At 55.2% G+C, this 23,485-nt stretch overlaps 1 protein-coding gene across 6 annotated transcripts in view; it reads right to left on the minus strand.

The window, feature by feature from the left end:
* Positions 1-23,069, minus strand: part of KIAA0930 (KIAA0930 ortholog) — a 64,759-nt gene extending 41,690 nt beyond the window's left edge. For 4 of the 6 annotated variants that reach the window (XR_003680172.2, XR_008617600.1, XR_002892283.3 and 1 more), the window contains exon 1: positions 22,930-23,068. Coding sequence is in view for 3 of the 6 variants with exons in the window: in XM_024127239.3 (XP_023983007.1) it covers positions 22,930-22,993 (64 nt within the window). In the remaining 3 variants the exon portion in view is untranslated. Of the gene's footprint in view, positions 1-22,929 lie in introns of all 6 variants that reach the window. The other 2 variants (XM_028490708.2, XM_024127238.3) reach the window with 1 other exon arrangement.
* Between the last annotated feature and the right edge of the window lie 416 nt (positions 23,070-23,485).

The raw sequence follows: 23,485 nt of genomic DNA on the forward strand, positions 1-23,485 counted from the left end.
GGAGCCTGTGCTCCGCAACGGGAGAGGCCACAACAGTGAGAGGCCCGCGTACTGCAAAAACAAACAAACAAACAAACAAAAACAATCTCATCCAATTACTTTACACGGACACAGTTTATTTTACATAAATTATACTCCAATAAAGTTGATGAAAAGTTATGAGAGCCAAAGCTGGCAAAGCACATTGAACTGGGAACTCTCATATATGGCTAGAGAACAAAAATCACTATATCCTTTGTGAAAAGCAAATGAGCATTTTCCTGCTTCTATAAATCTATCTTATGGAAAAGAAAAAATAGGAGTAAAGTAGATAAATGCCTTATGCACAAAGACATTCCCTCTGTATTAATGAGAGCAAATAATATAACAACAATAATCATAATAATAAGGAAGGAGAAAAAGAAAATAATATTCTGTAATTATTGACATTTAATCTAGGTAAATTATGCTGTATGTACGAAACCTAATCTCCATCAATCTTTTAAAAGGATGCCTATGGAGACATGTAGGTACATGGAAATGCGTGTAATACAACGTTTGGTGAAAGAACAGAAGCTCCAGCTGTACACACACTGACCACAACTACATACGTCACACACCCGAAAGGCAGCAGCTGCTGAACCTCACAGGAGATATGTTTTCTCTTTTCTTTTTTTTTACTTTTAATATTTTAATAGTAAGATGATACCACTTTTTCCCATGAATATATGACTTTTGATGAATGTCATAAGGCTCATTAAAGTGAGAGGAGGGGGACAGAGAAGGGACTCCCCATCTTCAGAGGGAGGAGAGGAGGGTGGGATAGGAGACAGTCCAAGTCCAAAAGCTAGGAAGGGTCAAGGTCAGGGAGAGAGTTCAGACTCGTGGAAGCACAGTACCGTGTGCGGATCTACAGCCAAACATATCTGAGTTCAGGTCCTGACTCTCCTCCTCCCCAACCAGGTGGCCACTGGACCCCTCTGGATCCCAGGAACTCCATCTGTCAGAGGGGTCTAACCCGCCACCCCCCCAGAACCAACAGTGAGGACGGGGGGCGGGGGGAGAGGCCAGCACGAAAGTCCTTTGTAAGCTGTAAAGTTCTGTCCACAAGTGCATTCGTGGGGGCCCTCTGCACTGCTGCTTTGTGTGTCTCTGTCGGCAGTGTGGCTCTCGCTCAGATGAGGTCATGGATCCCAAACCTGCCAGTGTCCCTAAACCACGTGGTGCAGTAACTGTGTGAACAGACACATGAGGGGTAACTGGACCCTTGTGTGGCCTGTGAAATCAGTACCAGCTTTTCCCAAGACCTGTCCAGCAAGAAATCCCCTGGGTCATAAGCCCTGGGAGCCGCCAGTCCAACAGAGAGCTCCCTAATCTCCAGGACTCTCTCCGTCCCCGTCTCCCTGCCATCTGGCCGCAGGGGCAGCAAGTTTCCAGATCCTTGAATCCAGTGGATGACAGACTTATGGGAGAGATGCAGCCCCCGATGCTGAGCCACTCACTGGGGCAGCACCAAGGACAGCTCCATGCCCCCAGGCTGCTCCCTGCTGGGCTGTGGTCCTTACGATCTGTTCTCATAATCCATGGTAGTTATGTTCTATAAAGTAGCCACAAACACTGACTTAGCAAATACCGAACCACTGCTCCTAGGGAAATACAGGGTTGAGTTCCTGAAAGTCTCTGGTTACATTTTCGTCGACCGATCAATATGTATAACCTTGTTTTACGTGTGTTTCTGTTTAAAGACACCTTATTTAATATATAATTGGGTCATTAACATTGAACTCCAGGACACCAGCACTATAACTCGTGCCTGAACGAAGCTTATCTGACATGTATATTCTCCATAAGGCCCGTCACAGCCTTCTCTTGCTTGAGACTACACAGCACTTCAGCTTTACGCTTGGGGCCACTTTAAACAGCAAAATCACCACCAAAAAGCACAAAAATGCAAATACATGGCACTAAATAGACCACAAAAATGATGAGCTGAAACAAGGAGGCGAGGCGTCACCTTGCTCAACCTCAGCTGGGACCGTGCACCTACCTCGGGTGACTCAAGAGTTTCCCACCACTCTGCACACGTCTGCGATTAACCACAAAAGCACCAAAGGTACTGACGACTTCAGGGTTATGGATAAATTTCTGTTGAGTAGGTAAATCTGTAATGCAGAATCCGTGAATAATGAGGATGGGCTGTATCAGAAAAACTGGTCTCTGCCAGCTCCAAAGGGGACCACAGGGACCCAGCCGCCTCCCCTGCCTGCAGTGAGTGACCTGCTTTCACAAATTACCGGCTTTGAACTTCAGAACTGGGAGAGCCCTTTATAGACTAGTGACTCTGGGGACGCGGGGAAGAAGGCACGCAGCTGTGTGAGGACAGGAAGCCGTGCCTCCCACGCCCAGCGCCGTGCTCCACAACCCCCCGGCCACAGATTCTCTACCTCATTCTGCACGACACTGAATGGGGGCTGTAATCGTGCCAACAGCTCAACAGCACGGACAGTGATGACGGCTCACGTTTGCCCTGCACTCTACAGTTTATAAAGCCCTTTCACCTGTTACCTCTTCGTGGCAACCTGATGAGGTGGGGATAACCTCAGTTTAGTTTAAAACCTCAGTCTCTGGTTTAGAAATAAGGCAACTGAAGCTTGGGAATCCAGTGGCTCGACAGCATCTGGGGCTCAAACCCTGCCACTCATATTCTTTCCAAGGTCCCAGATGTAGGCATATGCATCTGAGTCTTCTGCAAGTCATAATCTTTTTACAGTAGTGACGTCAAAGATCACTGATCTCAGATCACCATGGCAAGCATAATAGAATATTCAAATCATAGAGGGAGCAATTCTACCTAATTTGATCTATTAATTTAACATGACCCAATAGAAAATGCCAAGAGAATGTTTTAAAATAAGAACAGCCAGGAAAATTCAGAGTGATGTGGGATCATGATTCTTATCAGATATTAAAACATACTAGAAAGCTAAATCCTCATGTCACCATCAACACAAATTACACAACCCTTCTGTGTTGCAAACAAAAAACCCACAGACTGTTGGCCGCCTGTCCTGCCACGTGGACGAGGTCGACTTGAAGGCCGGAAAAGGGCCAGAGCGAGCGGAGATAGGAGATGGAGACAGTGGGGCCACGCAAGTCCTTAGTACTGGGCATCCCTAGTCTTCTGGAGGCTTTAGTTTTCAACTCTTCTACAGACTGTTAGCCAAAAATTTTGTTTCTTTTTTAAATTTTTTTAATTGAAGTATAGTTGATTCTACAAATTTGTAAAAAATTTACAAATTTTTTTATTGAAGCATAGTTTCAGGTGTACGGCAAAGTGATTCCGTTATATATACATGTACATATATATGTGTACATATTCTTTTTCAGATTCTTTTCCCTTATAGGTTATTACAAATACTGAGTATAGTTCCCTGTGCTATATAGTAGGTCCTTGTTGGTTATTTTATTTTTTTAATTTTTTAAATTTTTAAAATTATTTATCTTATTTAGTTTTGGCTACGTTGGGTCTTAGCTGAAGCACACAGGATCTTCGTTGAGTCACGCGGGACCTTTCGTTGCGGCATGCGGGCTCTTCGTTGTGGTGCATGGGCTTCTCACTAGTTGTGGCGTGCGGGTTTTCTCTTCTCTAGTTGTGGCATGCAGGCTCCAGGGCACGTGGGCTCTGTAGTTGTGGCGCGCGAGTTCCAGAGCGCGTGGGCTCTGTAGTTTACGGCACACGGGCTCTAGTTGAGGCGCGTGGGCTCAGTAGTTGCGGTGCGCAGGCTTAGCTGCCCCGTGGCTTGTGGGATCTTAGTTCCCTGACCAGGGATTGAACCTGCGTCCCCTGAACTGGAGGGCGGATTCTTAACCACTGGACCGCCAGGGAAGCCCCTTTGTTGGTTATTTTGATAAATTTCTTTTTGTCTAAGCTACCATGGATTAGTTTATTCACTTCTAACCCGAAGAAAGAACTCAAGAGTCACTCAACTTTAAGGAAACAAACCGAAAACCCTCCCTTAAGCCCACATCACCTCTAGCTACTGTCTCACCAGAAGCTGTCTCCAGCGGAAAGTTTTCAGACCTCTCTTACTTGGATAGATATGTTAATTTAAAGATTTGTTAAATTCTACCATTGTGTTTTGGTTTTGTTTTTTTGCTTTCCTGCAGAACTCTCTGACTTCATCTCTGCATCGTTTCACTGATTCTACCTTTAAACGTACCTGGAATCCAACCACTTCTCACAAACCACTCTGGCACCGGGGCCAAGCACCACCATCTCCTGCCTCTATTCCTGCCCAGATCCCTAACTGGTCCCCATGCTTGAATCAGCTCTCGCCACGCCCCTGCTCTCAATCCTCCATGAGGCTGACGTCCTCACCTCCCCTTGGCTCCTTTCTCAAACACCTACCTTCTCAGGGAGGCCTTCCCAAACCACCTGGTTTAAAATTGTAAATCCACCCCAACAGTCCCTACCCCACTTCCTGCTTTATTTTTCTCCATAGCACCTATCACTCTATAGCATCATATATTTTTTACCGATCTTCTTTGCTCTCAGCCTTTCCTGAGTACAGGAGCCAGCAAACTTTTTCTGTTAAGGTCCAGACAGAAAATAGTTTAGGCTCTGCAGACCCACACGGTCCTGTCCCAGCTACAAAATGACCCACAGCGATACATAAAGAAATGGGCATGGCTATGTCCCAATAAAAGTTTATTTACAAAACGAGGCAGCAGGCTGGAGGTGGCCTGGGGCCGTCGTGTGCCAGCACCTGCCTTCCTAGAACAGATCTCTTTTAACAGAGCATTTTCCCTCTTTGATTGTTTTGTTCACTGCTGTACACTTAGCTCCTAGAATAGTATTTGGCCTATAGGAAACAATAAATATTGGCTAATTAAGTGAATAAATGAAATGAACCAAGTGATTAACGAAAGCAAGGTGGTACTGGTACACAATTAGATCAACAGAACAGAACAGAAAGTACAAAAGCAGAATGAAAATACATGGTGACTTAGTTTATACAAGTATTCAGCCTTCCAATCAGCAGGGTGAAGACAGTTCTTCAACAGCTGGTCTTGGAACAACTGGCCAGCTGAGCAAAGAGAATAAGGTTGGGCCCCTGGTCATGTCAAAACCAATTCCCAGAAAAGAAAAACTGCTGATGCCAAAAGTCAAATCATGAGAAAATCAAATAAACTTTGAGTGAATTTTTTTATTTTCTCAGAAAGGGGAAAGCCTTTCTGAGTAGAACACAAAGGCTGTCAAGGAAAAGAATGATATTAAAAAAACAAGAAAAGACAAAAAATAAATAAAAGAAAAACGAAAAGAATGATAGATAAATCAAACAACATAAAAAATTTCCATAGGAAAAAAAACCCCACACAACATACACAAAGGCAAAAACAAACACCACACTGGAAAAATCACTGGAACTCTTAAATGAGGGTTAATTTTCTTAACAAGTAAGTTTCATACGCTGCATAATAAAATGAAACAGGACGGAAAGGTAAAGGGAGATATAAATGTCTTCTAAGACAGGAAACTATGCTCAGCTTCACACAATTAGAGACATGTAAATGAAAACTGAAAAATTCTATTTTTCACCTATCAGATGTGAAAAAATCAAAACACCTGACAACATTCCACGCTGAAGAGGGTGTGGAGAAATGGGGACTTCATATCAGGCAGCAGGATAATAAACTGATGAAATCTGTAACGAGAGAGCTGGGCAACAAAACCACAGCTGCTTCTCCCTTTGACCCAGCAGTTCCTCCCCTGAGGGTTTTTTCCTACAGTCTTCTACCCGCCCGTGTAAAATTCTGTAATTCCTACAGCACTGCTTACAAAGTACTGGAATGGTCCCATCGACAGGAGAGTAACTAAATAAATGAGAGATCATTCACAGAATGGGATACCGTGTAGCTTTCAAACACGAATTGAAGCAGCTCTATCTGGAATCTGGACCACTAAGGAAAGATCTCTAGGGTAAATGAAGTGAGGGAAAATGTGAGGAGCTAACAATATTAGAGGTTTTTCATATAAAAGTGAATCATTCATAATGACCCAAGTGCTTGTGGGGTGAGAGGCTGGGGCACTGGGATAATGGAACCCAACCCTCGGGGCTGTTCAGTTTTTTTTGTTTGTTTTTTGGGGTTTTTTTTTGCAGTACGCAGGCCTCTCACTGCTGTGGCCTTTCCCGTTGCGGAGCACAGGCTCCGGACGCGCAGGCCCAGCGGCCATGGCTCACGGGCCCAGCCGCTCCGCGGCACGTGGGATCTTCCCGGACCGGGGCGCGAACCCGTGTCCCCTGCATCGGCAGGCGGACTCTCAACCACTGCGCCACCAGGGAAGCCCCGGAGTTTTTAATTAGTTGATACCCTCGGAGCCCAACCAGGCTGCCACTGAGCAGGGGCCCAGGGTCAGCAAGTGTTATTTACATCATTGCCAGTGTTATCACGGCCTCTGGAAAAAAAAAAAAAAAAAATGTGGGCAAATATAAATCTCACTAGTAATTAAAAATTCACATTGAAAGAACAAGTTGTCCTTTGTTTTTTTTTGGCCACGCCCCGCAGCCTGCAGGATCTTTGTTCCCCAACCAGGGATCGAATCCGGGACTTGGACAGTGAAAGCATTAAGTCTTAACCACTGGACCACCAGGGAATTCCCCAAGTTGTCATTTTTAAGAAGGCAAATTTGGTATTTTTAAAATACCACTTAGGACTTCCCTGGTGGTGCAGTGGTTAAGAATCTGCCTGCAATGCAGGGGATATGGGTTCAAGCCCTGGTTCGGGAAGATCCCACATGCCGTGGAGCAACTAAGCCCGTGTGCTTTAATTAGTTGATACCCTCGGAGCCCAACCAGGCTGCCACTGAGCAGGGGCCCAGGGTCAGCAAGTGTTATTTACATCATTGCCAGTGTTATCACGGCCTCTGGAGAGAGGCCAGGGAGGAGAAAGGCATCTTGGCCTTTTCTCTATGACTCTTCTCAGACATTTGAATTTTGTGCCCTGACCATGTTTACCTATTCCAAGAGTAACAAACATTTTTAATCACAATGCAGTTACTTGGGAAAATGCTTATGATAGAAAGCTAAAAAAAAAAAAAACAAAAGAGCAAAAAACAAAGAGCAGGCCACAAAAATTGTACATAATGCTTGAAGGAAGGAAATTGCTTTTTTAAAAAAATGCCTAAGAAGAAAGACTGAAAGGAAGTTGAACCCAAACGCCCATAGTGGTTAGTGTTGAGAGTGGTGGAATTACAACTTTTTCCTGTTTTTCAAACATTTTGTAGTGTATTAATAATATGCTGTGCATCTAAACAGCACCAAGGACCCACCGTGTGCCAGGCACTGTGCTAACCACCTACCATCCTCACCTCGGCTGCAGCGGGTACTGGACCCCAGCCACCCACACCTTGCTTAAGCTGGAGCAAACATTTACCGAGTGCCACCATTCAAGGCTGGGTGCTCAGTGCTGGGTGGGACGGGGAGCAGACCCTAGCATGGACCCTGCCTGCCTGGCGCTGAGGGGGAGGAGGGTTTATCAACAACTCACACAGACGAGCAGGGCGCTGCCCCGTGAGGGTCGGGAGGGCAGGCTGTGTTCCCCGAGCCTGCACGACGGGCGCTGCGCCTCCTTGGGGCGTCAGGGAGCGTGCCCTGAGGACGGGAGTTTCCTGGTGGGGGGGTGGGAACAGCATCCAAGGTCCTCCTGGTGAGGCCGAGATAGGGAAAGGGTCCAGAAGCCAGAATGCCACATGGGAGCCCGAGCTGGAGAGGACGCAACCTCACAGGGCCTCCTGGCTGGGTTGGGGGCGTTGTGTTTATCCTCAGATGACTGGGGACCCCTGAAGGGTTTGAGACAGAGTCTCTCTGCTGTGGGGAGAAGGGGCAGAGGTATGACCCACGGCCTGTAGATGCCCGATGCCCAGCCTGTCCAAGGGCCACCTGGGCCAAGGGCCCCAAGAGGGACCTCCTGAGAACCGCCTGGCTCAGGAGCGGCCTCGGCTCAGCCTGGCCCCTCCCAAAGGCTGGGGGTCAACTGGCCTCTTTGGGGAGAGTCCAAGGCAGCCCTTGGCCGCTTCCGCCCGCCCCCCCCACCCCTCCAAGCAGCCAGGGCAGCATGAATAAGCTTCTGTGGCCCCTCAATAGGCCTTTCATCAACTCGTGCCTCTCAGTGCCCCTCGTGGGCTGGAGACCCTCCCTCAGGGCACAAAAGACAAAGAAGCTGCCCAGGGAGGCCCAGGGCTGCCCTGATGAGGCACTTGGATGTAGAAGTACTGGTCAGACGAGTCCCCACGTGAGCAAGCACAATCCCACAGGCCAGGCCGGTCCTCCGCTCCAGCCTAAGGGAAGCACGGGGTCTCAAGGACGCAAGGTGGCCGGGTCAGGAGAGCCCATCACCTGCCTGGCCCCCTTCTTCTCCAGGAGAAAGTCGAGCCTCCTTCCCCAGATGAGCCAGGCCCTCCAGACAGCCCCTCGAGTCTGTGCTGCGGTCCCCCATGCTGCAGCCCCTCCCTTCGCCCCTGACCAAACACCCTGCGCGTCCCCAGGCCACCCGGCCCCTCACCATGGCGTCTTCCTGGACTGCACCACGGGGCCCTAGGCCCGTCCCAACCCGGCCTGTGCAAGTCAGCTTGGCCATCATGTCCCTGGGGCCTGTTCCCACCACCCGCCCCACGCACCTCCCCTGACCCACCTGAGCCACTTTACCTCATTTGATCTTCACAGAGACCCTACCTTCATTTAACTGATGAGGAAATGGAGGCTCAAGGTTTGATTCACTTACCTGATGTCGCACTGCTGGCACGTGGCAGAGCCAGACCGCAGCCCGGAGCCGCCTTCTAAGCCTGTCACACTAACACACTAACGTGTCCCTTCCCACCATGACAAGGCACCTCACTGGCAGGGTGACCAGGTACCCACCATAGGGCAGGGCCCACAGCGGGGAGTCAATGTTGAACAAATAACCACGTGACTGCACTCCGGTTTTCCAGTTTACTCAGAGAGCACCACAGCAGCTTTGAAACCCAAAGCCACCGTCCCTTCTAACGATACGCGCAATGTTGCGAAACCCTTAAAGTGCTCCTCCGGCCCTCAGGTCACCGCCAGGAGGCCCTGGGTCCTGGTTACCCAGCAAGATCACAATGGGAGTTGGCCCCGGAATCCAAGTCGGGCTCAGCACCCACTCTGAGCCTGCTCTGTGCTGGGCATCACCTGAGGCCCCAGGTGCAGTGAGAGACAAACCCGGACCCCAACCTCAAGGTCACTTTCAAGGGTCGGCCTTCAGTTCCCACGGCCCACAGTTCCCAAAAGCAATCCTCTGCATTCTCCAGAACAGCAATGCCTGCAAACCCCTGCAGCACTGCGGCCACCGTCACAGGACTGCGGCCACTTCGCTCCCCACCAACGCTTCCCAGGGGGCTTCGATCTCGCCTAAGCAGTTATCAGGCCAAAACAGGAGCTCCACATTCAAATCCCCATCTCCTAGGAGCTCATCACCGACGTGGCCTTATTCAAACTCCTGACTCACTGCTTTGCTCTGACACATAAACGGGCCTCCAAGACGAGGTGCCGTTCTCCTGAGGGATCTTCGGTGGACACCCGCACAAGGTGCCCCAGCCCCGACAGGAGCCGCCACCCAGCCACCGCAGCTCCGGCCTCGCCCCCCACCCTCCCCACCCTCCCCACCCTCCTGAGCTGCGATCACCTGGTCACCGCCCTGATCACTGCCCCGTCCCTATTCCACCTCCTCCTGCCCCCACCCCACCGCGCCACGCAGCACGTGACAGAAGCCCAGAAGCCTGGCCGGCACCGCAAGAGGCTCACAGCCCACCTGCTCCCACCACTGCGCCAGAGCAGATGCTGAAACCCAGCAACCCCAGCCCTGTCGGTGCACCCATCCTGGCCCACGGACCAGGCTCAGAGCAGGGGACCAGGCACAGCTGGACCAACCGACCCAGTGAGTCCAGGCGGAAGGGGCTGTCTTGCTCACCGCCGTGGCCCAGCGCCGGCTCCTGCAGGCTTCGGGCTCCAGGCTGCCGGTCACCTAGCGCTCCCGATGGGCCAGGATGCGAAGCTGATGACGCACCGCGTGAAGCCAGGACTCGAGCGCCCCTGCCCCCGGCCCCGGGCGGACCCAAAGGACGCCTGCCCCTCAGCTGTTCTACCTTCAAGGTCACCTAGCGTGGTCCCTCCAAACACGCCCCCACCCCTCCCCCAGGGGCCGCCTGTCTCACTTCTCCTCGCTCCTGAGGTCTTGGCTCCCTTGCCCAGTTCCAGCCGCCGCTTCTTCCCCAGGAACGCCCACTCCCGAGCCTGCCTCCTCTCTCATTTCCCTCCTTTATTCTCGCTTCTTCTAAGACTTCCTTCTCTGTGACGACCAAGGGGTGGGTTCGTCTTCATACACTAGACTGGGGCGAAGCCGCACGGAAAAAAAGGCGCCAAATGCCTCTCCCTGGAGAGATGGATGTCCAAGCGTGAGAGGACAGGCCACAGCCTCGAGTCCAGGAGAGCTGGGCCCAGAACCCAGACTGACTAGCTGGGACACTGAACAGGGCCTTCCTCTCTCTCAGTCTCATCTTCTTCGTCTGCCGGCACAGGTGACACCCCCCTTCACCACAGGCTGCTACGGAATGACACAGTGCTGGGGGCGGGGGGGACGACACGGACGAGCACTCCCAGGAGCTGATGAGCCCCGCGGTGGGCAGCTCCCTCCCCCCGGGTCAGGAGGAAGCTGGAACGCCAGCCCCCACCTCCTGGCAGGGGCGCAGTCTTGGGGGCCACCCGAGGCAGCACCAGCCACCAGATGCTGTGGATCGGTAGGATGGACCTGCAGACAGAGCTGGGGGGCTCGGCGGGTATGAAACCTACAGCCCCGGGCGTGGCGGTGTAGCTCTGGGTGGTGGGGCGACCGGGCTCTTATTTCCATCTTTGGGCTGCACGGTGGCGTGCGCAATTCTCCGCTTCTGCCTCTTCCTAGTTCATTTCCGTTGTCCCTGAATCAGAGCACAGAGCGGCACTGACCTCCCTGAGGTGCGGTGTAACTGGCCCTGCTTTTCTCAAGTGGCTCGGTTTTAGGCAGTAATGCCCGTGGACTACTGACCACACATCCCAGAACCACGGGCTGCGAACAGTGGTCCACATCAACCTTCCTCTCCCCATTTTACCGAAGAGGAAACTGAGAGCTGGAAGGGGGAAGGGCCCTGCCCACAGCGACTCCCACAGGCCGCCTGGACTTGACCCAGGGCCGTCACCTGTCACGGGCAGCCTCCGTGCCACTCTCTGATGCTCTAGGTCTGGAGGCTGACCTCTGCCCGAGGTGGACGCAGGGCAGTCATCAGTCCTACTCTGCCAGGAGAACGGAGGCCCAGAGAGCTGCAGTGACTTCCCCAAAGTGACACAGCATTCAGGGAAAATTAATTTCTGAGCCTCCTCTGCCCTCTTCCCTGCTCTGTCTCTGCCCAGGCGGATGCCCCGTGAGGACTGCCCCACTCAAGGGCCACCTCCCCAAGAAATGACCACCCTCTTCACTCAACAGATACCAACCCTTCGATGCGTCACCCACACTCCCCTCACAGCCCCTTCCCTGGGCCTCGCTCCACCAGCAGTCCCACGCTGAGGTGGCACAAGGGATGCAGAGCCAGTGCCAATGACCCTGCAGGGGACCCCAGGGGGTGAGGGAGAGGAAGTCACACACAGGAGGCTATGCAGCGTCACAGGACTGATGGCAGAAATCGGTACAGGTGCCGTCAAGAACAAAGGGGGGGCCAGCTGATCCTCTCAAGGGGTCAGGAAAGGGACAGACAGGCCCTTGAGCCGAGAACTGCGAGGTGAGGCTCCACTGACAGATGGGGCGACAGAGTGGCAAAGTGTGGAGGAGCCCCCCGAGAAGACTTGCACGGCTGGGGCTTAGCTGTCGGCTGGGGCTTAGCTGGCGGCTGGGGCTTAGCTGTCGGCTGGGGCTTAGCTGTCGGCTGGGGCTTAGCTGGCGGCAGGGCCAGGTCACAAAGGATCTTGAACTCTGACGTGTGGGCCTCAGAGGTTTTTCGGGGTGTAAGCAGCAGAGTATGACACAGTCAGGAGTGGCAGCCGTGCTGGGACAGAGGACCAGGCGCGGGGGCTGATGTCGTCCAGCCCACAGGTGACCCAGGTGGGGATGAGGGATGGCTCCGGGCAGACAGAACTCGGCCACAGCTGGAGGTGCAGGGGAAGAAGGGCTGACCCTTGCCCAGTCTCGGTCAGGCTGAGCTGGAGGTCACACACTCTGGGGAGACGGGTGTCCGAGGGCAGTCAGCAGTGGGGGCTGGTCCAGGGAGTGTCGGGGCTGGTCCGTGATGGGTGGGCGGGATCAGAGGGCAGCATGATCGGTTACCCACCTGCCACTACCATCTCCCGGGGAAGCTCTCAGCCCCGGGAAGCAAGGCCAAGCCCAGCCCAGCTCTGCATCCCCGGGTGCTCAGTCACTATGGCCTGCACGAGGGAGGCAACAGTGACCGCGGTTACCTAAAAATGTACACTGAGAGAGGGGTGGAGATCGCAGAAAAGGTGAGCAATCAGCTGGCACGAGGGTCCTGGGTGGTGGTGCGGCTGCAATGGTGCCCGTGAGCAACGTTCCAGAAAGAACGAGAAGGCAGAAGGCCAGGCCCGCCTCACGCGAGGTCCCCGTCACTCCGAGCCTCAGTCCCCCTCCGTGAACAGGGACAAGACCCGCCCACGATTCCGCTCAGCAGCTGAGCGCCAGTGAGGACGCGGCAGAGCCCTTTGTAAAAGTCGGCCTTTCTCCTGATGGTCTGGGTAGTACACGCTCCTCGTAAAGAGTAGTTTGTACTCTGCTTTTCTCATTTGTTCTGTCCTAAGTGTTGTCCCAAGTGTAAACAGTCAAGATTCAAAGCACGTCCCAAACCAAAGGATTCTTACACTAAAGATAAACAGCAACGGCACCTCCAACTACAGGACTAAAAATTAAGCCCCTCTCCTTTTCACTTTGCCAAGAGACATTTCCCACGTAGCCACTGGTCATTCAAGGGAGGCAAAGAACACATCCTTTAAAACAGGGGTCCCAACCCCTGGGCCACGGACTGCTACCGGTCTGTGGCCTGTTAGGAACCGGGCCGCACAGCAGGAGGTGAGCGGGGGCGAGCAAGCGAAGCCCCATCTGTATTTACAGCCGCTCCCCATCGCTCGCATTACCGCCTGAGCTCCGCCTCCTGTCAGACCAGCGGCGGCATTAGCTTCTCGAAGGAGCGCGAGCCCTACTGTGAACTGCGCATGCGAGGGATCTAGGTCGGGAGCTTCTTATGAGAATCTAACGCCTGGTGACCTGCGGCGGAGCTGAGGCGGTGACGCTAGCGCCAGGGGAGTGGCTGCAAACACGGCTTATCATTAGCAGGGAGGTTCGACTGCACAGAGATCGTAATAAATCAATTGCTTGCAGACTCGTATCAAAACCCTGTCAGTGAGTGGCAAGTGAAAACAAGCTCAGGGCTCCCACTGATTCTGCATTATGGTGAGTTGTGTGATGATTTCATTATATATTACAACATAATAATAATAATAGAAATAAAGTGCACAATAAATGTAATGTGCTTGAATCATCGCCAAACCATCGCCCCCCCCCCACACTCCGGTCCATGGAAAAACTGTCTTCCACGAAACCAGTCCCTGGTGCCTAAAAGGTTGGGGACCGCTGCTTTAAAAGACTCAGGCTAACCGGGTATTTGTCTTGTATCCCATCAAACACAAGACTCCCTTTTTAGGGACTTCCCTGGTGGTCCAGTGGCTAAGACTCCACGCTCCCTGTGCAGGGGACCCGGGTTCGATCCCTGGTCAGGGAACTAGATCCCACATGCTGCAACTAAGAAGCCCGCGTGCCGCAACTAAAAAAGATCCCACATGCCGCAACTGAGGCCCGGCGCAGCCAAATAAATAAAAATAAATAGTAAATATTAAAAAGGTGGCCCCTCCCAAGTGAGCTGATGCTCATCCTGCACGGCCTGGACCGTGCAGAGGGTCCTCCCCCAGCTGGGCAGCCCCTACCTCGGCCCCCAGGCGCTCTGAACCCTCGTCTGCAGGTTCAGCAACAACCTCTCAGCTCCTGCTGCAGCCAACTGGGCCCTGAGGGGCCTCCTTGTGCTCCTCTCCCTCCACACCCCAGCCCGGTCACTGCACACGGAAAAGAAGGACACCCTGCCCTGGCCCCAGTGGGCCTCGATCTCTTTACCTGAACCGAGACAACAGGCGGGAGGGCCCATCAGGCATGATCCCGCATGCTGCAACTAAGAAGCCCGCGTGCCGCAACTAAAAAAGATCCCACATGCCGCAACTGAGGCCCGGCGCAGCCAAATAAATAAAAATAAATAGTAAATATTAAAAAGGTGGCCCCTCCCAAGTGAGCTGATGCTCATCCTGCACGGCCTGGACCGTGCAGAGGGTCCTCCCCCAGCTGGGCAGCCCCTACCTCGGCCCCCAGGCGCTCTGAACCCTCGTCTGCAGGTTCAGCAACAACCTCTCAGCTCCTGCTGCAGCCAACTGGGCCCTGAGGGGCCTCCTTGTGCTCCTCTCCCTCCACACCCCAGCCCGGTCACTGCACACGGAAAAGAAGGACACCCTGCCCTGGCCCCAGTGGGCCTCGATCTCTTTACCTGAACCGAGACAACAGGCGGGAGGGCCCATCAGGCATTCTCGCTCCGGTGCTCAGTCTACCAGGGCCCTCTCTGAGCTTCACCTACCTGTCTGCACAGCAACAGCAACAGGCTGGTTGAATTCTGGATCTTTCTTGTCCATCTCGGCTCCCCCAGGACGGCTGTGACCCTGAGGATGTTCTGCTGCCCAAGCCAAAACCAGGAGGTGGGGAGCAAGCTGCCAGATCAGCCCCGACGCCAGGAGGGCGCGACGTCAGGCAGAGGGACGTCAGGTCCGCTCTCGGAAGAGCACCTGTCCCAAAGCCGCGAAGCAGCATGCAAGAGGACGGACTGGAGGGCTGCCGATCACACCCAGCACTGTCTGCCCGCCCACACTAGCCCCCGGAGGGTAAGAGCCAGGACCAAGGCCTGCACTGCACCCACAGGGCCTGGGCACAGGCAGCCTGGCACCCGTGCTGACCCGGGGGCCACTGTCTGTTGTCCCCGAGGCTGGGCGAGCAGGGGCCGCCCAGAGCTGGAAGTGAGAGGGTCTTGGAGGGGAGAAGCAGCCTGGGCCCACTCAGCTCCCAGGCCTTCCAGTCCCCAGCTGCAGGACAAAGGACCCCTGCCTCCCCCACTCAGCAGGCAAGCCTGGAGTCCCAGGGAGGAGACGGGCCTGGAGAATCACCGACCAGCGGGCACCCGGCCCCAAGCCCCGTCTGAGGCTGGGTCCTCTCTCAGCAGCTGGCACACCTGGGTGCCAGGAAGCCGTCACCCGCCACTCACCTTTCTTCCTGTTTGTACCAATGCCAATGATTCAGAAAGTTTTCCACGGCACTTCCATGATAGTCCAGTCGTTAAGAATCCGCCTTCCAATGCAGGGGATGCAGGTTCGATCCCCGGTCAGGCAACTAAGATCCCACAGGCCGTGGGGCAACTAAGCTCACGCGCCACAACTACTGAGGCCACGTGCCGCAACTACAGAGCCCGGGCGCTGCAACTACTGAGCCCACACGCCACAACTAGAGAGAAGCCCACGCGCTGCAGCAGAGGATCCCGCATGTCGCAACTAAGACCCGACACAGCCAAAAATTAAAATAAATAAACAAATAAATAAATAAATAACAGAAAATTCTCTATGAGCTTGGTAAACATCTGTCTGCCACTCGCCACATGCACCTACAGTCCTAGTCCTGCCTTGGGGGTCAGACAGCAGCCTCTAAGAAATGGCCTCCCAGGTTGGCAGCCGAAAGAAGCCACCCAAACGCAGAAAGCTTCGCACAAATGAAGAGGCCTGTTGCAAGCTATTTATAAGAGTGAAAAACTGGATCCAAGCTAAGTTTACCACAAGACAAAACCAATTAAGTAAATTATGGCACATCCACTCAACTATCCTATATCATTTAAATAACGTTTAGAGTTTGAACAACACGGAAAATGTTCTAGGAATTTTAAGTGAGAAAAGCATGATTAAGAAACTTTATGTGTAGAATATCAAGTATTCTTTAAAGGGGCTTTAAAAAGATTGGAAAGCAAGATGTTGAAAAGTTAACAGTGGGACCGCGTGATTGGAAGTATGAGTAATTTTTTCCACTCTCTTATATTTTCCAGTTTCTGTATTGTACACGTAACATTTTTTAATTGGAAAAAATTTGTCTGGGGATTTTGATGCTGTTTTTTTGTTTTTTTTTGTTTTTTTTGTTTTTGCGGTACGCGGGCCCCTCACCGTTGTGGCCTCTCCCGTTGCGGAGCACAGGCTCCGGACGCTCAGGCTCAGCGGCCGTGGCTCACGGGCCCAGCCGCTGCGCGGCATGTGGCATCTTCCCGGACCGGGGCACGGGCCCGGGTCCCCTGCATCGGCAGGCGGACTCTCAACCACTGCGCCACCAGGGAAGCCCTGGATGCTGTTTTTTTACACGCGTCCCGCTCGGGGCTTCTCTGCAGTGGCCTCATGGCTGGGCTGGTATTCCTGAGCCCGCCCGGCCCAGTGAAGGAGGCAGATGTAAATAAGGAGCCAATGCTGCTGCATCGGCAGGCGGACTCTCAACCACTGCGCCACCAGGGAAGCCCTGGATGCTGTTTTTTTACAAGCGTCCCGCTCGGGGCTTCTCTGCAGTGGCCTCATGGCTGGGCTGGTATTCCTGAGCCCGCCCGGCCCAGTGAAGGAGGCAGATGTAAATAAGGAGCCAATGCTGCAAGGAGGGGGCACGGCGTGTGCGAGGCCTCAGGGCAGGGGCAGGGCGGGCACGGGCGCCCAGGCCAGGGGAGGGGCGAGGAGGCCAACACAGCTGATGGCCCTCGTGCTTTGCCAAGAACCCCTGCAGCCATGACCCTCAGTCTCGTTAGAGTGCGAGGTCCAGCGTCCTCAGCGTTCTCTGGAAGGATGCAGAGTCCCTGCCTTGGGAGAGGACCACACCGGCAGCGGCCCGGGCTGCTCCAGCCCCAGAAACGGATAGAGGCCGGAACCCACAGGCCTTAAAAATAGGCGCAGGAACCGAAAGAGACACCACTGCCACTCTAAACGGCCACACTTCCTCCCCGCTGCACTGCCCCAGAACCGGCTCTGCCTGCCTTGGGGATGGAGGGCCCGGGGCCCCATGGGAACCCAGAAAAACTGTCCCCAGCCACTGCAAAGCAGTCTGAACTTCAGAGCTTGAATCCAACCCTAATTCCACGTGCGGGCACTGGGCCAGATGTTTGTGTCCTTTATAACAACAACAGCATAGAGGGTCAACGCCGTGCCAGGGCTTGTGCTGGGTCTGTTTCTGCCGCATCTCCTGCGGTCCTTATGGGGCAGCATGAGGCTGTGCCTGTCACTTCTCAGACAATTTCCACGACCTTACAGACTTTGTTGTCTCCACTTTACAGATGGGGACGCAGAAGCTCCAAAAGGTGGCGTGCTTAGGCCCCCGGTCTTCCCTTGCAGCCACACCTCCCATGAACATCCCCCGCCCACCGCTACGCCCAGCTACACTGCACCGAGCAAGACAGGGCCGAGCATGCAAGGCCCTCTTCCCGATTCACAGGGTGGTGTCAGGTGCCTGGCACGTGTAGGTGTTCAGTACAGAGGCGCGGCTCACAGGAAGGCAGTCTCCCCCGTACTCCTCTGGCTCATTCCAGAACTCTCTGCAGGACGGCTACTGGCACCTGACATGCCTCGGCTGGAACCCCAGGAACCCCAGTTCTGCTACCTCCCAGCTACATGACCTTGGGTGAGTCACTTTACCCTCTGAAGCTTGGTTTGCTCATCTGCAAAATGGGCTGAGAACAGAACCTGCCTCCATAGGAGGTGCTGCAGGTCCAGCGGGGCTGGCACACAGCACGTGAGCAGCATCCCTCGTGCTAACGGCCTCTCCAGTGCCGGCCGGTCCACGAGTCAAACACCCGCCAAGGTGCCGAAGGCCAGGCCAAGTGAACACCAAAGTCCCAGCCAGGCATTTGGAGCCCCAAACACCGCTCCAGCCTCAACTCCCACAGCCAGGCTTCAAGCCTCCCCGCTCCTCCAGGCGAGTCCTGCCCACCCTAGCCCCCTCTCAAAGGCCACGCCTGCACGAACCCCGCTGGTCGGCCAAGGTGGCTCCCTTCTCTGGGCCCCTCACAACCTCTCACACCTCGACTTGGGCCCTTCCTCAGCCGACCTCGTGCCAGGCAGCTGAGCACACCTATGGTGGCCAGGCCACACGCACCCAAGGACAGGTGTGAGGGCTTCACCCCTGCTAAGAGCTCAGACAGACTCTGCAACTTACTGGCCATGGGACTGGGGCATGTTACTTCACCTCTAAACCTGTGCTTCTTCACCAGGACAAAGAGAGCAGTTTAATGATACCTATCTTAGAGGATTATTTTGATGATAAAAGGAAATGGTGAATGTGAAACACTCCTTTTGTCCCACAGCACTCCAAAGAGAGAAAATTTCCCAGGCCACCTAAAAGGGGGCGAGAGCCCAAGAATAAACAGCTCTAGGGCTTCCCTGGTGGCTCAGTGGTTGAGAATCTGCCTGCTATGCAGGGGACGTGGGTTCGAGCCCTGGTCTGGGAAGATCCCACATGCCGCGGAGCAACTAGGCCCGTGAGCCACAACTACTGAGCCTGCGCGTCTGGAGCCTGTGCTCCACAACAAGAGAGGCCGCGATAGTGAGAGGCCCGTGCACCGCCATGAAGAGTGGCCCCCGCTTGCCGCAACTAGAGAAAGCCCTCGCACAGAAACGAAGACTCAACACAGCCAAAAATAAATAAATAAACAAATGTGGGGTTTAAAAAACAAAATTATTTAAAAAAAAAAAAACAGCTCTAAAATTCTCAGGCTTGGGGACTTCCCTGGCAGTCCAGTGGTTAGGACTTCACGCTCTCGCTGCCGAGGGCACGGGTTCAATCCCTGGTCGGGGAACTAAGATTCTGCAAGCCAGCCGCGGCCATGGGAAAAAACAATACAGTAAAATAAATTGAAAAAATAAAATCAAATAAAACGCTCAGCCTAGGCAGGGCCCAAAGACAAGCAGCACGGGGAAGGCCCCTCCACTCACAGCACCCCTCCGCCACTAAGACCTGGGCCATGTCCACGTGACTTGACCAAACGCCAGGGGCATGCTGCCCCTGTTGGAGGGAGCCTGCCCACACAGCACGCGTGCGCTGACGTCCCGGGCCCATTAGAAGGCCCAAGCCCCAGGAGGAAGTGTCAGGCAGGCTATCTCCACCTTTGGTCCAGATGTCTGCATCACACAACATTTGGGCATTGGACCACCTGATTCTTCCCAACTCAGAGATTCTGGAGCCCCGCACAGGCCGCCTCAGCCATCAGCCTGGCTCACCTGTTACCTGGAATCACAGGCAGTTTCCTGTGGATAAAACACCAAAATTCTGCTCAGAGGGGCCACAGCCCTGGCTGCTTCCGGCAGGATTTTTACTTCAGCCAAGTCATCTGTGTATCTGGCTCTCTCTCCCGACTCAACTGCACCCGCACCCCACGCAGCACGGATCAAGGTTGATTCCCCCCACCTGGCACGGAGCAAGTCCTCAAAACAATGTTTCTACTGCAGAGGCCACAGTAGACAAGATTCAAAAATCAGGTTTGGATCTCCAAGGTACTTTTCATCATGCAACCAAGAGACAATGTGGGCAGGGAGAAGGGGATAGTCCCTTTCTCCCACCTCATAGACAGACACTGTGACTCAAATGATAACAGCGGGACTTCCCTGGTGGCACAGTGGTTAAGAATCCGCCTGCCAATGCAGGGGACACGGGTTCAAGCCCTGGTTCGGGAAGATCCCACATGCCGCGGAGCAACTAAGCCCGTGCGCCACAACTCCCGAGCCTGCGCTCTAGAGCAATGAGAAGCCCGCGCACCGCAACCAAGAGTAGCCCCCGCTCGCTGCAACTAAAGAAAGCCCGCACACAGCAACGAAGACCCAATGTAGCCAAAAATAAATACGTAAATAAATAAATTTATTTTTTTAAAAAAGAGGGACATCCCTGGTGGTCCAGTGGCTAAGACACTGTGCTCCCAATGCAGGGGGCCCAGGTTCAATCCCTGGTCAGGGAACTAGATCCCACATGCTGCAACTAAGACCCGGTGCAGCCAAATAAATAAATAAATAAAAGAAACGACAACAGATTGTCCAGGGTCAAGCGTCTCCCCCAGAGGCTCCCTTATACCTTCAAAACAACCTGAGGTTAGTTCTGAACAACCTAAGCTTTAATTAAACAACAACAAAAATCTGGGAGGTTTAAGTTAATTCACAAATGTAACAGGTTGTCCCAGCTGCAAAGTGGAGATGAGCGGGTGACATGGTGAAAGCGCTTCGGGGACGGCGCGCTGGGCTCACGCCTGGGTGCTCGGGCCAATCATGCTGTGCTAAGTCTACTGTGGGCGTGAAGTCACTGTTTAGCCTGCCCCGCTCTGAACGTCACATTTCTCATCTGAAAAGTGAAAGAGTCGGGCTACGTGGGCCCTTCTAAGACTCGAAGCTTCCAGCTCCCTTGCCCATCCACACCCTTCATTCCCCAGTCCAGAAGGCAACCCTCTCATTCATCTGCTGGGCGGCCCGGGGCTCTGCTCCGCGTGGGCCCCGTGCCGGGCACTGAGCAGGCTCAGGCTTGGCAATGCCCTGGCGGGCGGGTCACCTGCTAACTGGGGAGACAGCCACACAGACCATCACAGCGCCACAGTCGTCCGTTCGTCCACCGCGCGCGAACCCGGTACAAAGAGAACACAGGCGGCAGGACGGGGGCGGAGGAAGGGTCCCCGGGTGGCAGCGTTAGCTCTGAGGCCTGAAGGGAGACCTGCACGTGTTTGCAGGGCAGGTTAAGTAGGAGGTAGCTTTCCAGGCGCAGAAGAGAGCAGAAATAAAAGTGCAGCGCGTCAGAGCGCTACAGGGACTGAGTTCTGAGGGGCTGGGGGTGGTAAGACGGGAAGACCTTGCGTGTGAGGGGGAACTAGAGGCAGGAGGGGAGACACAGCAATACTGCAACCGCCAGGCTGCGCTCTTGGCCGCCTACGGGCAGGTCCCCTCCCCAGGTGCAGCGCAGTAGGTGCAGCACGGCCTGGCTGGGACATCTGGGGGGACAGGCGCTGGGGTCACACCGACCAAGGGTCAATCCCAGCTATACAACTTCCTCGCAGGCTGTCCCTGGGCTAGTCTCTTGCCTCTCTGAACTTCAGACTCCTCATCGGTGAAGTGGAGATAATGTTCCTATATCTGGCAAGGTCAGTATCAGATTGACAGAGCCTGCATAAAGCACCTGGCACATACTGAGTGCTCAGGAAATGCCAGGTGCTACAGCAAATTATTGTTCTTAGGGGGTGGCAGTGCAGGCTCCGGGGGGCAGGGACTGTCTAACAGGGAACAGAGGTGCTCAGAGGACAGTAGGACCGTGCTGACAGGGGAGTGAGGAGGGGGGCCCGGAGCTGCTGAGCAAACAGGGCTGAGGGGCCTGAGCAATGGTCCCTCCGACCCCTCCCCTCTCAGACCCTCTGTGCCAAGCGACAGGCGGCCTGCCAGGCGGGCATGCAGCCGGACACACAGTAGGTGCTCAATGAACATGTGCTGAATGAATGAATGAGGATCCTTCCATTTCTGCTCGAAACTAATTAGTGACACCTTTCCAGAAGAGACCAGAGAACCTCTGTCCTCGTCCACCCCGGCCTGTAGACACCCTACCCCCACCCCCATGCTTGAGGAAAGCTTCGTTCCAGGGCAGGCTGGGCTGAGACCTGCTGAGGGGAAGTATCTTGTACCAAGGCGGCCTCCTGCAAAAAGGAGGAGGCAAATTTATTTCCTCTCGTCTTCCAGCCTCCAGGGTGTGGCCTGCTGAGGGGCCTGGAATGCCTTGTGGCCTTAGGTGGGGATGCGCTGGCTCTTTGGGACTCAGTTTCCCCAATGGTGAATGAAAGGGAGTGGGTCTGGCAGAATCTCCAAGGTTGACATTCCCTTCTCCACAAAATGCTGTCGCCCCCTCAGACAGCCCCAGCCCAGACTGGGGATGAGGGTGGGGCTGGGGGGTGGCTGAGAACGTGGTCTGAAGTCATTCCCGCAGGAAGAAGGGAGGGGTCTTTTCAGAGAGCAAAGGGCCTCCTCGGGCTTTAGTCTGCACACGATGCAGGCGATCCATGAGCAGCCATCACTTCACGCCCAGCCACGCCGGGAGACCCCACCTACACCTGGAGCCCCAGGCTCTCGCAGACCACACGGGGCACCTCCAGCCCACGTCACCGGCCCGTCCAGGACTTGGGGCCTCCTTAGAGCAGCATCACACCCAGAGCGGCGGCCACCCCGTTCCCGCTGCCAAGCGGCTGGGTTCAGGGGGCGACGGTCCAACAGGTCCCCGGTTAGAGCCAATGTGCAGAGAGAGCGGTGCGGGAAGACAAAGGCTTCAGGACGCCGGAGACCTGCCCTCCCGGCGACCTGGGACGGTGGCCGGGGCAGCTGGCAGGGAGGTCTGCCCGGAGCCCACGGGGCCCGGCCCTGCCATGTCGGGCTCCGGGTCTCCCCAGATCCAGCGCCCGCACTCCCTGCAGCGGCACTGAGGCCCCGGGGAGGGCTTCTTGGAGAAGGAAGAGGCCTGGCGGAGCCACGGAGGGGAAGGAGGGAGAAGGGCAGACGCCCGGATGGACAGACAGAGGGAGACGCCGAGTGACCCGGGAGACAGACACACAGGGACGAGAGCCTGCCGGACCGCTCTTGGGACCAAAATCAGAGACGCAGACGCGGAGGCACAGGAAACAGCCGGACGCGGGGAGACGGGGGCGTGAGGGGGATGCGACACGCAGGGAGCCCCAGAGACACACGCAGAGACACCCAGAGGCGCGCCCCGGCCTCGACCCCGGCCGACCCCACTCACCGAGGCCGCAGACTTCGCGGCGCAGGCTGAGGCGGCCGCGCTCCTCGGCTATGGCGCGCAGCATGTGCTGCAGCGAGCGCTCCTCGGCCTCCGCGCCGCCCGCAGGCTCCGGGGAGGCAGCGGCGGCGGCGGGGAGGGCGGGCGGCCCGGCCCGGAGCCCCGCGGGCGCGGGCGCCGAGGCGCAGGCCCGGCCCGGCGGCCGCGCGGAGGCCATGCCGGGCCCCGGCTCATCGCCCGCGCCGCGCCCGCGGGGGCCCCCGGCGCGCCCCGGCGCCCCCGCCCCGGCGCCGCCCGCCGCCAGCACCAGGGGAGGCACAATCCGCCTTCCGCCTCCTGCCGAGCCCAGTGAGGCGAGCGCACCTCCGCGTCGCCGACACAGCCCGCCCGCCTCCAGGCCGCCGCCTGCCCCGCCCCGCCTCGCCCGGCCCCGCCCCCAGGCCATCCGGACCCCGCCCAAGGTAGCTGCCCGCCCCCAGGCCACACCCCAGCCATCCAGGTCCCGCCACCGCCCTCCAGGCCCCGCCCCCGGTCAGCTAGACCCCGCCCCTGGCACGCC

This window comes from Physeter macrocephalus, chromosome 6 (genome assembly GCF_002837175.3).
Source record: "Physeter macrocephalus isolate SW-GA chromosome 6, ASM283717v5, whole genome shotgun sequence".
Classification (NCBI taxonomy): Eukaryota; Metazoa; Chordata; class Mammalia; order Artiodactyla; family Physeteridae; genus Physeter; species Physeter macrocephalus.